General features: G+C 44.3%; 2 protein-coding genes across 3 annotated transcripts in view; one reads left to right on the forward strand and one right to left on the reverse strand.

The window, feature by feature from the left end:
• Nucleotides 1-3,376, reverse strand: ATP5IF1 (ATP synthase inhibitory factor subunit 1). 2 transcript variants are annotated; one of them, XM_074217948.1, is made up of 4 exons: nucleotides 3,203-3,376; nucleotides 3,000-3,100; nucleotides 574-628; nucleotides 1-290 (listed from the first exon to the last, which is right to left on the reverse strand). In XM_074217948.1, the coding sequence occupies exons 1-4, from the start codon at nucleotides 3,290-3,292 to the stop codon at nucleotides 225-227; spliced, it is 312 nt and encodes a 103-aa protein (XP_074074049.1). In that variant the 5' UTR covers nucleotides 3,293-3,376; the 3' UTR covers nucleotides 1-224. The 2 variants fall into 2 exon arrangements, with proteins under 2 accessions (XP_074074049.1, XP_074074048.1); XM_074217947.1 differs by lacking the exon at nucleotides 574-628 and having other exon boundaries at nucleotides 3,203-3,359.
• A 4,058-nt stretch (nucleotides 3,377-7,434) lies between these two features.
• Nucleotides 7,435-13,529, forward strand: part of DNAJC8 (DnaJ heat shock protein family (Hsp40) member C8) — a 30,738-nt gene continuing 24,643 nt past the window's right edge. The window contains exons 1-2 of the mRNA XM_074217950.1: nucleotides 7,435-8,000; nucleotides 11,566-11,667. Of these exons, the coding sequence (XP_074074051.1) occupies nucleotides 7,926-8,000; nucleotides 11,566-11,667 (177 nt within the window). The 5' untranslated portion in view covers nucleotides 7,435-7,925. The remainder of the gene's footprint in view (nucleotides 8,001-11,565; nucleotides 11,668-13,529) is intronic.

Below are 13,529 nucleotides of genomic sequence, written 5' to 3' on the forward strand. Positions count from 1 at the left end.
TCAGTGACCACAGTTTATTATCATCATTTAGTTGCAGTACACAACAAAAAGTATATCAAGCTAGGGAGTATGTCACATTGGGCACACAAGGAGTGAACAATGATTCCATATCTGGATCAAGGCTGACCACTGAACAGAAATCAGCTTAATCATCATGATGCTTCAGATTTTTGATCTTCTTCTTATGACGCTCAATTTCTTTCTGCAGACGCTGGATCTCCTTCTCATGGTGTGTAATTTCTTCCTGATGATGCTCCTTCAGGGCAGCCAGCTGCTCTTTGCTCTTCTCTCTACAATGACAACCACCTCCATGTTTGACCCACCATCCCCAGCCCAGGGTGCTTCATCCTATAGGCAGCCTCAAGTACTTACACAGCAGGAACAGGTCTGTCCCTCATCTGGATCCTCCTGCTGACTTGGCTGACTATTCTTTATTAGAAAGGTCTCTCCTAACTCAACAACACTTTGTTTGTCAGATGAGGTGTTAAGATAACACAGCATGAATGTTAAGGTTGGGGTTTGCTATATCCAAGATTTGAAGGACTCAAGAGCTTTCTTGAGCATTTTCCTTACCTTGGTGTTGCTTAAGATCCCTGCTGGATTGCACTGGTGTGGACAATCCCTCCACCTGTATAAATCAGTGTGTCTCCTGTCTTAACAGATGGTTTTCACGAGTTACTATACCCTACAAAATTTATCACCTGATGGTCAACTTTTTAGTGATGAATTCAGTCTTTAGGCAGTTAGTATGTCATGAAATACAACTTTTAAACACCTCTTTAGCTTGGTATGACCTACACAAAATTGAGCACTACTGAATAGTCTTCAAGGACTCAGCATCATCTCCTTATCAAAATTGAAGAGAATTATATTAATACTTGGGACATCTTTTTACTTTCTACCATTAGGATTTCATTCCTTTTAGAGGCTTCTATTAAAATATTAGTAGTCCTGAGAAGAGTGATAAATCACTAAATCTTAGGGGAGGATCACTGTAAAGTATGAAAAATGGCATCAATAAAACACTTTAAAAGTGAGAGAGGACTAATTGCAAGGATGACTTTAGAATCACTGCAGTATCGTGAAGATCAGTTATCAAAGGACTTTAATAGGAACTATAGGCAAATAAATAAAAGATGCACTATACAACCTGCATAGGCTTACAAATCTTTCCACTCAGTTCTTGTGCCTCCAGCCTTCTGTGACCCCATTTGAGGTTTTCTAGGCAACTATACCAGAGTGGTTTGCCATTTCCTTTTCCAGCTTATTTTACAGATGAGGAAACTGGAGCAAACAGGGTGAAGTGATCTGCCTAGGGTACCACAGCTAGGAAGTGTCTGAGGCTGGATTTGAACTCAAAAAGATGAGTTTTCTGATTCCAAGCCCAGCATACTATCCGCCACTGTGCCACCTGGCTGTCTGTGGTAAATCTTAAGAGGTGCTGGAGTGGAAACATAAGTTCAATTTGACAATTTTATTCCTAGGATAGAACAGGAAACATTTGTGTGCCTCAAGTTTGGGGAGCTAGGATGGAGGTTTCCATTGTGAAGCCTATGTACCTCTTTTTCAGAATACTTTTAAGTATATAAAATACATGGGTTTACAAAAGAAACAATTTAGTCATCAAAATCATGAATCCCAGCAATCCTTGTCAGAGAACGTTGCTAGAGTTACACATAGGCAGTGTGTATGTATCAGCAGAGGCAATACATGAGGCCCCTCATTCTCAGGGTAGTTCCCTATTATGTCACAAGGCTCCAGGAAAACTTTTTTTAAGGTTTTTTTTTTTCAAGGCAAATGGGGTTAACTAGTTTTCCCAAGGCCACACAGCTAGGTAATTTTTAAGTGTCTGAGACCAGATTTGAACCCAGGTACTCCTGACTCCAAGGCCTGTTTTATCCCGGGTAAACTTTTAAAACTGTATCCCTGTCTACTAGAGGTTTTAAACCTTAATAAGTTAGCCCAAGAAATTTAGTTTATCACAAAATAAAATGCCTAGATGCCATGCAGAATAGATTCTTATAGTATAAAAAACATGTTCTTATAAAAATGGGACAATAAATATTCTTAATCGTAGCCTTAACCAGCCTGGGTGGTTCAGAACTTCTTCCAGATAAAAAAATTAGGTCTAACTAAATGAGGAGGTGCTTTGGGGCACAGTTTAGAGTAAACTCAGGAAAAAAATGATCAGATCCTTCTTTTGGGGAGCAAGTCCATGCATGTAACCTTGGTTACCTTTAAACTTTAACCTCCGGGGACCTTTGCTTGTAAAATAAATGGTCCTGTCCAGCTTTTCATTTCTGAGAATGGACCTTCTTGAAAAATTGTTTGCCTGTTTTTAGGGTTATCTTTTTATAACTTTGGGGCAGTCACTGACAAGCCTTGTAGGAAACTTGCCAAAAGAGCCGTGGCAGAGGTGAGAAGGGAACTTAAAACCATTTTGTTCGACCCATTCATTTTTAAGAGAGAGCAATTTGCTCAAGGTCACCCACTCAGTAACCAGTAGGGCCGGGATTCCAACATCGATCTTTTGATTCTGCCTCTACTCTCCTTTCGTTCTCATCTAACTTGCCTCCCAAATTGAAGCGGGGGCTTCCCTGGCTGGGGAAAGAGACTGAAGGAGCCCTAAAGGCGGTGGCGCCCCTCCCCCGCCCCCAGGGGAAAGCCTGGGAGGCGGGGCTCCTGAAAGCCCCGCCCACCACGAGGAGTGGGCGGGGCCGAGGAAGCGGAGCCCCAAAGTCCAGACTCCAGGAAAGCCTCGGGAGAGAAGCCCCGCCCCTCCCCCACCCCACTGCTCGGCGCGGTTACTTTGTATCCCTTTTCCGAGTCCGGGGTCCGATCCCACCAGACAGTTTGGGCTTAAGAACAAGCGAAGCGCCCGGATATGTGCCGAGTTAAAATGACGAGGGGCAAAACAGGGCCCCTCCCGGGAGATGGCTGGGTTGGGTGGACCAGGGGCATGGGGAGCTAAGGGAATTCGGGGTAGCGGGGAGCCTCACCGGAAGTACCGGTCCTCCTCAGCCTTCTCCCTCTTGCCGAAGGCCCCGCCTGCCTCCCGGATGGCACCGGAATCGCTGGTGTCGGCAGGGTTGCTGCTGAACTGCGGAGACAAGAGGAGGGCAGAGAGGGGAGTGAGCGAGGCCAGGCCTGGCCAGGCCGGGGTGGGGACGGGCCGGGCTGGAAAAGGCTGCGGTCGCAGTACCTGTCGGTCCAAGTAGCCCCGAGCCTGCATGGTTCTCGCGCCCCACAGGCCGAGCCCGAGTCGCGTCGCCGCCACGGTGGTACAGGCCATTCTCCCAGCTACACCACGGCACCCACCAGCCCTGGGTCGCCGCGAGACCTTCAACGGAGTCCGGCCTACGCGCTCACGTCACAGGCCTGGCGCAGCCAACGTAGCCAATCCCACGCACAAGGCGCGGAGTGGCAGTAGGGCAGCCAATAGGGACCGGGAAGGGGCGGGGTCCAGGTAGGGGACGGCGATTCCTTGTAAGGGGCGGAGCCACGGCGCAGCCAATCATGACCAAGGGCTCTGCGGACAGCGCTCTGGAGGTGTTGATGGGAGGGGGAGGGGCGAGTAAGGGTGAGGTTGCGAGAGGCCGGGCCGTTTGCACCAATCAGATCGCGGAGGGAGGTTTAGGGCAAGTTAGAACCTGGACATTCTTTTCATAAAAAAAAAAGTGTTAATAATTTTTGTTTTTATATTCTCCTTATTCCCAAACATTCCCTTACCTTTCACCTGCCCAGAGAGCCATTCCTTGTCTGGAGAAAAAAGTAGTCCCTTCCTCCCTTCCTCTAGTCCAGGTGTTCAGTGAAGGGCGAGCTGGGTCTGGAATCAGGTGTACCTGAGCCTCAGACACTGACTGGCTGGATGGCCTTGGGCAAGTCACTTAACTTCTGTTTGCCTTAATCCTCTGAGGAAGGAAATGGCACAGCATTGGTTTGGTCCCAGATGGGCTCGGACCTCAAACCTCTCTCCCTTCTTTCCAGCTCTCCTCTCTTCCTCCTTCTCTTCTTTCTTTTTCTTCTTCTATCCCCCTTACCCATATTTACATAATAGTGGAACCTCAGGCTCAAAGACTTAGAAAACTCCAAAGTGTTGTCCAGAATGGTTTATCCAATTCAAATATTGATCAGCAGGGTAGTCCCTATCTTTCTCCATTTCTCCAACCCCTCCAACACAGTTTCCATCTTTGTGGTGGTTGTTCAGTTATTTTCAATTATAGAGAGACTCTTTTTTTTTTTTTTTTAGATTTTTGCAAGGCAATGAATGGGCTTAAGTGGCTTGCCCACGGCCACACAGCTAGGTAATTATTAAGTGTCTGAGGCCAAATTTGAACTCAGGTACTTCTGACTCCAGGGCTGGTGCTCTACTCATTGAGCCACCTTAGTCACCCCAATATAGAGACTCTTAATGATCCTATTTGGGGTTTTCTTGGCAAAGATCCTAGAGTGTCTTACCTTTCCTTCTCCAGTTCATTTTACAAATGAGGAACTAAGGCAAACCAGGTTAAGTGATTTGCCAAGGATCAAACAATTAGTAAGAGTCTGAGGTCAGATTTGATAAGACTTTCTAACTTCAGGCCTGGCACTTTTATCTACTGTGCCACCTAGTGCCTCACTTCCATCTTTGGTCACTGCCAATTTATTAGTTGTGAGGTTAAATGTCAGAATAGTTGACTTGCATTTCCCTTATTACTAGAGATTTTTAAATGTCAGCCAGACCAGAACTGACTAAGTTGTGGGTAGCTGGAGCCCCACAAAGCAGGTTAGAGATAGAAAAATAAGCTTAATTTCAGATTGAGGAAAATGATGTTTACAAACCAAAACTCCTCTCCTATGAAGGAGGCTTTAGGTTGCTGAGACTGGGCCTATTTATATACATATAAATCATAAGTGGGCTGGGCCATGACAAAATTTTTAGGTCTTAAGTTGCTGTTCCATAGCAGATTTGTGCAACCCAGGCATCCCTGGGTCCTGTGGGAACACTTCCCAAGTTGATCATCCTGTCTTGGGGGTCATGATTATTCTGTGGGATATAGAATCAGAGTTCTGTGATGGAAACTGGTGGGAAGTACCTGATTCCATTCACTTGATATTCATACAAAACAGGGATTGTGAGCATGACCAGAAAATGGACCAGAAAGTCATACAGAAAGTGGATGGATGGTTTTAGGCTGCAGCACATTGGCTCTCAGGTCCCTGGGGAAAGGGGGGAGCATGAATCTCTCAGTGAACACCTGGTCCAGATCAAATCAATATACATTTTTAGTGCTTTTAAAAAACAATAGTATTTTACTATTTCCAATTATATATAAAGATAATTTTTAATATTTATTTTTAACTGTGGCTTGAAGGAAACTAGGAGGCAGAAATGAAGAGGGAGATGGGGGGGGGCAGTTAGTAAAAACACCTGAGGCAGAAGGGTGGAATGCTTTGTCCAGGAAAGAAGTCAGTATTACTCCATTAATGAGGATGTGGAGGGGAGGAAGGTATAAAAAAACTGAAAAGGTTATAAATGGTTTTAAGAGCCAGAGGTTTTGTCCTAGATGCTGGAGGTATTGGGCAGCTAGGTGGAGCAGTGGTCTTAGAGTCAGGAGGAAGTGTGCTCTTAACCTCAAACATTTGCCACTTACTGTGTGATCTTGGGCAAGTCATTTAACCTTTATTACCTTGCATCTGTTGTCCCGATTGGCCACTGGACCCAGATGACTCTGGAGGAGAAAGTGAGGCTGGTGATTTAGCACAGGACCTTCCTAATTCAAATCCACTTCATATGCATGTCATGATATCACCTCCCTGATGTTGTGGTCCTTTTCAAAAATGAAGGAATGTGTTGGAGGGGAATAAGGGCAAAGTAGTCGGATCTATCATTGACACTGACAGCTTTATGGAAGATGGAATAGAGTGGGGAGATACTTGAGGCAGGGAGACCAATTAAATAAGTATATGAAACCTCATTGTAAGGATAGTAAGATAGAAAATATTCACATAGATAGTTATGACAAATGCTACTACAAAAGAATATAATTCCTAGGGGGTAGCTAGGTGGCACAGTGAATAGAGCACAGGCCCTGGAGTCAGGAGTACCTGAGTTCAAATCTGGCCTCAGACACTTAATATCTAGCTGTGTGGCCTTGGGCAAGTCACTTAACTCCATTGCCTTGCAAAAACAAAACAAAACAACTGTTTATTAACAATACTTTCTCACAATAATATTTTTAAATTCAGGTTTAATATTTTTATTTTTCCACAATTACATGTAAAAACAATTTTAGCTTTTTTTCCAAATTCTGAGTTACAAACTCTCTCCCTCATGGAAAAGGCAAGCAACTTGACATAGGTTATATGTGTGCAGTCATATAAAACATATTTTCATATAACTCACACTGTGAAGGAAAAGAGTCAAAAAAAGAAAATAAAGAAGGAGTATGCTTTGATCTGCATTCAGATTTCATCAGTTCTCTGGAGATTGATTGCACACAATAGCATTTTTCTTCCTTATTTTGTGACACATAGCTCGTAAGCATGAAATGCCTGAGGTCAAACTTTACCTCAGGTCTTCCCTGACTTCAGGGCCACTGACCCACCTCGATGCCCCACAACAATAGTATTTTTCAAAAATGCTTTATGAGGGGCGGCTAGGTGGTGTAGTGGATAAAGCACTGGCCTTGGAGTCAGGAGTACCTGGGTTCAAATCTGGTCTCAGACACTTCATAATTACCTAGCTGTGTGGTCTTGGGCAAGCCATTTAACCCCATTTGCTTTGCAAAAACCTAAAAAAAAATGCTTTATGACATCTGTGCAAAAATATGCAAGAAGCCTAAGGGCTTCAGAAACCTCAACATTCTTTAGTATCCCCAGAACCTAACTTAGGGCTTCGAATGAAATAGGCACGTAAAAATATGATTCCAGCAATAATGATAGATTCCAGCAATAATGATAGATGTTTATAAAACAAGTAAAAATGTGCAACATGTTACATCCCTTATCTCTTTTGAACTTTTCAGGAACTCTCTGAGGTAAGTGTTATTTAGTTGTTATCCGACCCTTTGGGACCCCATTTGAGACTTCGTTGGCGAATCCTAGAGTGCTTTGCCTTTTCCTTCTCCCGCAGATGAGCGGCCCAGGTAAACAGGGCTAAGCCCTTGCGGGGGGTCTCCCAGCTGTAGGCCTTGTAGGCCAGCTTTGAATTCAGATCCGGTATCACATCCACTCTGCTGGCTTTAGCCAGGCTGGGCTGGGTAGCTCGGGAGGGAGGGAATAAACCAGCTGGTGCAGCGGCCGGAGCATTTCTTCCGTCACAGAGGGCTCCGGGCTCATCAGGGCTCCGTCGCTAAGCGCCTGACGAGGGCATGCGCGGCCGGCTCTGCGGGCTTCAGGCTCGCCGCAGTTCCTCCCTAGAAGCCGGCTCGAGGCTGTTTACGCGCCACTTAGAAGTGTTCTCGCCTTTGCCCCGCTGGTAGTCCTTTAATAATCCCAGTTAGGCAGCAGTCTGCATTCTACCCAGATATTTTCTCATTTTGCATTTGAGGAAACAGAGGCTGAGAAGAGTGGAGTATCTTTCTCAGGGTCCCTCCCCGCCCCCAGTGAGAAGCTAAACTGGATTTGAACTCGGGGCTCCCGGCTCCTGGACCAGAACGGCTTCCATGCCGTTCTAGGCAGCGGAAAACCGGGTCTTTCATGAGGACGGTTGTTCCGACGCAGACACCTACATCTACGGATGCCAGCCCCGGGGGGTGAGAGTCTGCGCGCTCCCGAGCCCAGTTTACGCCCGGAGCCGCCGAGGCTCCAGCCGCGGTGTGTACTCGCCCTTTAAGAGGGCGCCCGGGAGCGCCGGAGGGCGGAGCCTGAGCCGACGCCGGGCCTCTGTCACGTGTGTCGGCGTCTACGGCCTCGGGGGTCACGTGGTGGCTGCGCTGGGGAAAATGGCGGCTTCGGGGGAAAGCGGGGCCTCGGGCGGCGGCAGCACCGAAGAGGCGTTTATGACCTTCTACAGCGAGGTGAGCCCGGCAGCGGCCCCGGCGTCCGGCACGGCTGCGCTCGGAGCCGGGCCCGCGGCGTCCGGGGGGGCCTGGCCGCCCCGCCGAGGCCCGCCCCGGGGAGGCCGGCCGTGCCGGGCCTGGCGGAGCCGCCTCCTCCCGGGCCCGGGCCCGCCCTCCCAGCTTCCCCTCCCCCACGGAGCTGGTCCCGGCCCCCCGCGGCTCCCGGTCGCCCCGCTCCCTCCTCTCCCGGCCTGGCCCCCCGCCGCTGCCCTGGGCCTCTGGCCCTTCCCCGCCTCCCCTTCCCTGCCCGCTGCGGCCCCCCAAGCCGCTGCACTTGCCTGCGCTCCCCTCCTGTTGCTTCTCCCCCCCCCCGCCCCTTCCGTTTTTCTCTGTCCCCCTGCCCCCCTTGCGCTTGCTGCCGGGCTCCGGCCCCCCTCCTCTTGGGGCTCACGCTGCCCCTTTGCTTCTTCCTGCGCGCCCCGACCCATCGGCTCCTCCCAGCCCCCCGCATCCCCGCGAGCCCCTCCAGCCCCTCGGCCCGAAAGCAGCGATGCAGGGCCGGAGGGTGGGGACAGAGGCTCTTGGGTGGCCCGCGGCCCTCTGGAGCATCCACATTCCCCGGCCTTGGCAGAGGAGGGAGCGAAGAGCTTCCTGGCCACGCAATCTCGAGGCCTGCCCGTAGAGTAGAATGCCACTTTTCTCCAGGGTAGGACTGGCCGACTTGTTTTTATATCCTTAGCATTTAACTCAGACCCCCGACCCGTGATAAGGTCATTTATGTTGGCTGAGCTCTCAGGTACTCTGAATTTTACAGATGAGGAAACTTGAGTCGAAGAGGTAAAATGACTTGCCCGAGATTGAACTTCCTCTCTTAAATGTCTACGATGGTATTCAACCCAGTTCTTCCTGACTATAGGTTCAGAGCTGTTATTTTCAGGGACGTTGATTGTGTTACAAAATTACCTCCATTTTACAGAAAAGGAGCAAGTGCAAGTGTTTTTTTCAAGGTCCCCCCCCCCCCCCCCCGTCAATGTTTTTAATAACTGTTCCCGTGTCCTTTGCTTACTACTACCCAACACTTTTTTCATAGCCCTCTTTGCCTCCCAACTCTGCTATTGTAGAGGCTTGCTTCTTGGTTTTGGCTTTGGTTTGTTTGTCTTGTTCTGTTTGTTGCATTTTTTTCTAAGGGTTGCAGGGAAGGAAGGGAGCAACATTTCTGCAGCAGGAAAGAGGGAAAGATGGAGGCCACAATTGGAATCCTCCAGTGGAGATTAAATTCATTAAAATTACTTGGAGAAATTGTTTCCATGGAAATTGACTTTGGTTTGGTAGCATTGAACTCCAAAGGAGCAGTTGAAGAGAAGCCACATACAGAGCCAGAGAAGACTTGGGATCAGATCCCGGGACTTTGCTTTCCTACCTTTGTGACTTTGTTAGCTTCTCTGCCATAAACTGAGAGGATGGGGGAAATTCGATTTGAATTTTGAGGAGAAAGCTGAGGGGATCAGGGGTTCTTAATGATGAATAAGTTTCATGGGGTTTGTGAACTGGGATGGGGAAAATGACTACATCTTTATTTTCACTGAACCCTTAGTATTTCCTTCAGTAAATTTAAAAGTTTATTTTGTGGAAGGGTCAAATTCTTGGTCTAGATGCTCTTTCTAAAGGACTTTCTAGTTCAGAATTCTATGATATGACTTAACCTGATCTTGAGGTAGGCAGGATGATGTAAAGAGTGTTGGCCTTGGAGTGAGCATTACTTTTTTTTGGGGGGGGGGTTGCAAGACAAGGGGGTTAAGTGACTTGCCCAAGGTCACAAACTAGGTATTTTTCAGAGGCCATATTTGAACTTAATTTAATTCAAGTTACTTAACCAGCCTCTGTTTCCTCCCCTTCAAAAATTGGAGGGGTTTGACTAATTGAACTTTGAAATTAATTCCAGCTCTAAATCCCATTCCTTTAAGAGTGGCTTTGACTTAGCAAAATTACCCTGGAGACAGTAAACATACTTTTTCTTCACATTTTTATGTGTTGTTTTTACCTGAAAGATTATTCTTGTCTTAATGCTGTTTTAATCTATCTTCTCAGTGGGATTTGATGATCTAGGCATTGATTGGAAAAATAGTACCCCAAGTTCTCCATGTTGAGCAAGATTTCATGTTCCTAGGGTCCTTTTTGACTTGTTTTTTTTGCATCTAGATTTAGAACAATTCTCCAGAGTTCTGTTTCTGAGAATGTGTTTCATGGGAGGGATGTTTTATAGGAGGACTTGGCAATTAATTGCTTTCCAATACTTGCCTTCAATTTACAATAATAATAGTAATTATAAAAGTTGGCATTTATATGTTACTACATATATTATATCATTTGACCCTTACAACAACCAGATGAGGTAAGATTTACAATTATTTCTATTTATAAATGAAGTCCCCCAAGTTGGTGACTTACAGAATATCACACAATGAATAAATGTCATTAAGTCATTGAACACAGTTCTCTCTTCATCTTATCTAGTGTATTGTCTACCTCTGCCCCTCCTTTTTTATTTCTCCTTTTTCTGTCTCTTTTTCTATTTATTTTAAATTTTGAATTTAAACTCAAAAAACCAACATTTCCATTTACAAAAGTAGAACAGAGGAGAATTGCATCTGAAACAAAGAATTTGTATGCATTTTGCTTCTTGAATAATAGTGATAAAAATCAGTGGTTTCATTTCAGAGTTGCTCTGTTTGCCTATTTCATTCTAAATTTGCTTCTCTTCTTTTTATTTTAAATGATTCAATGAACCTCTCTGCTCTCTCTTTTTAGCACCACCATTGCTAGTTCCCCCTCTTCTCCCACACCAATTCTCTGTCTAGTCAGGAAAAAAAGAAAACTATTCCTTGTAACAAATAAGCTTAGTTAAATTTACTATGTCTCCTGTTCATCATCCTCTCTCAGGAGATGTTTCTCCTATGGTAGTAACATGCTTCTTCACAAGTCCTTTGATCTTGTGGGTTTGTCATCACATTGAATTATTCTTAAGTCTTTCAAAGTGTTTTTCTTTACAGTGTAGTTACTATGTAAATTAGTCTCCTGGTTCTACTTACTTCACTGTTCATTATTTTGCATGTCTTACCAGTTTTCTCTGAAACCATTTTTTGTAATTTCTTATTTCTAAATAGCATTCCATTATATTTGTATACTATAATTTGGTCACTCTTCAATTGAGAGATTCTTCTGCCCCTTTTTTCATTTATTTGTTCCAACAAGAAAAGCAACTCGTAACTATTTTTGTAGAGAGGATATTTTCCTTCTTTCTTTATACTACACTGTCTCTCCAGGGATATGCTAGGCTTATCACTAACTTTATTATAGTTGACCTGACTCTAATACTTAACCCAGGGGTTATGGTCAAATCTTTGACCTTCAAGATCCTCATCTTAAACAGTACAAACAGATCATATTTAGAGCACTCACTTGTGAGGAAAGACTTTATAAAGGTTGACTTGCTGTCTAGATGTCTAGATATTATTGTAAAGGATTAAACTATATTTCACCTATTAAAATTGACTTATGGAGTTTTTTTTCCCCTTAATTTCAGGTGAAACAAATAGAAAAGAGAGACTCTGTTTTAACGTCAAAAAATCAGATTGAAAGACTGACCCGACCTGGATCTTCTTATTTTAACTTGAACCCATTTGAGGTGAGTTTGTCTTTTAATTGATGATCTATTTTTTCACCATTCCCTCACATCAAGCACTTTCACAGAAGAAGAGCACAGAGATGATTTATTTTCTATGTGAACTTTTGGACTTGCTTTGGGTGCTATTAGAACAGGAGATGCTTGTCATTGAACTTAGGTGGTTTGCTGAAGGCTATATTCTGGAATCCTAGGTTCCTTTCTTTTAGTATTTGCCATTATTTTTCATTAACCAGAACTTTCAATGTATAGTTATCCTTTCCACATTGCGGATTTCGATTTATCAAGGGATGGCTTAAGAAATTAAATGGAAATTTTTGGAAGTTTTGTGGAAGCCTCGGATGACATGTAAAGGCCAACAGATGACAAGAAAAAATTTAGAAACTTAGAAATGATTAAATGTATGTATAGTATTGCTTAATATTAACATATTTAATCTTGATGCCATAATAATTCAGACTTCTGATATGAAGGGGAAGCTAAAAACAACCTTTTGAGGTAAGATTTACAGGTATTTTCCAATTACAAGGGGTTTTCCAGATCACATGGTTTCTGTGCCCTCCCCATAACTGTAGTCACCTTGCAATTGGGATGCTTCCTTATTGTCTTTATTATTCTTTTTTTTTTTTTTTTTTAGGTAAGGCAATGGGGTTAAGTAGCTTGCCCAAGGCCACACAGCTAGGTAATTATTATGTGTCTGAGGTCAGATTTAAACTCAGGTACTCCTGATTCCAGGGCCGGTGCTCTATCCATTGCACCGCCTAGCCGTCCTGTCTTCACTATACTGTTATTCTGTTAATTTAAAAAAATTAATATCTGTATATATAAACTGGTTAGATTTTTAAAAAAACTTTTAGGAGAGCTACTTCTGTGGTTCTCATATGAGGTTTTTTGGGGAGGGAAGTGTGGGGTATAAATGGTATTATTAGTACTAAATGTTTTGTCCTGCAATTACCTACTTGGAGATAATAATTGAAATCATGGGGAGAGAGAATCCTCAGTATTGTCATACAGTTTTTTTTTGTTTTTTTTTAGGTTTTTGCAAGGCAGTGGGGTTAAGTGGCTTGCCCAAGGTCATACAGCTAGGTAATTATTAAGTGTCTGAGGCTGGATTTGAACTCAAGTACTCCTGACTCCAGGGCCAGTGCTCTATACACTGCGCCATCTAGCTGCCCCTGTCATACAGTTTTTATGTTATCTATAAATTTAAGGAAAAGAATTATAGCTCATTTTTATGTACAGGGAAAGATCATAGAGAGGGAAGATAACTTTGGGGAGGAAAGTGAAGATCCAGGAATGGATAAAGAGAAATAGGTTGAGAATCATGAAAGAACTATTATAGAAACCAGATGATAAGAAAAATGCCATAAAGGGTAAAAGGAGTAGGGGGATGGAGTAGAAAGTCATTGGGTTATGTGCTGAGGATAAGTGGGGGCAAGAAAGAAACTATATGATAGGATCTTTAGTGACTTTGGAGAGAATTGTTTCTGTCCAGTGGTGGGGAGGGAAGTTGGATTGAGATCTTAGGCTGGCTGAAATAAGATGATCCAAGCTAGGCCAGTCTTTCACTCTGATTTTTTCTTTATAGTTTTTTTTTTTTTTTTTGCAAGGCAGTGGGGTTAAGTGGCTTGCCCCAAGGCCACACAGCTAGATAATTATTAAGTGTCTGAGGCCAGATTTGAACTCAAGGTACTTCTGACTCCAGGGCCAGTGCTCTATCCACTGTGCCATCTAGCCGCCCCCACTCTTATTTTTTTGATGTTAAAATCCAATCTGTTTTTTCCCCTTTGTTTCACCTGGAATAAGGGAAATTCTTCAAATAAATTCATAGGTGAAACTTATATTTTTATCCTTTTACAGTAATA

Source organism: Macrotis lagotis, chromosome 1 (genome assembly GCF_037893015.1).
Source record: "Macrotis lagotis isolate mMagLag1 chromosome 1, bilby.v1.9.chrom.fasta, whole genome shotgun sequence".
NCBI lineage: Eukaryota > Metazoa > Chordata > Mammalia > Peramelemorphia > Peramelidae > Macrotis > Macrotis lagotis.

Excerpts from the sequence above, each read along its gene's own strand:
- ATP5IF1 (XM_074217947.1), bottom strand. The coding sequence starts at position 3,292 with ATGGCCTGTACCACCGTGGCGGCGACGCGACTCGGGCTCGGCCTGTGG. Across the intron at positions 3,101-3,202 it reads GGGGCTACTTGGACCGACAG|TTCAGCAGCAACCCTGCCGA; the intron begins GTACTGCGACCG and ends TTGTCTCCGCAG. Across the intron at positions 291-2,999 it reads GAGGAGGACCGGTACTTCCG|AGAGAAGAGCAAAGAGCAGC; the intron begins GTGAGGCTCCCC and ends TTGTCATTGTAG.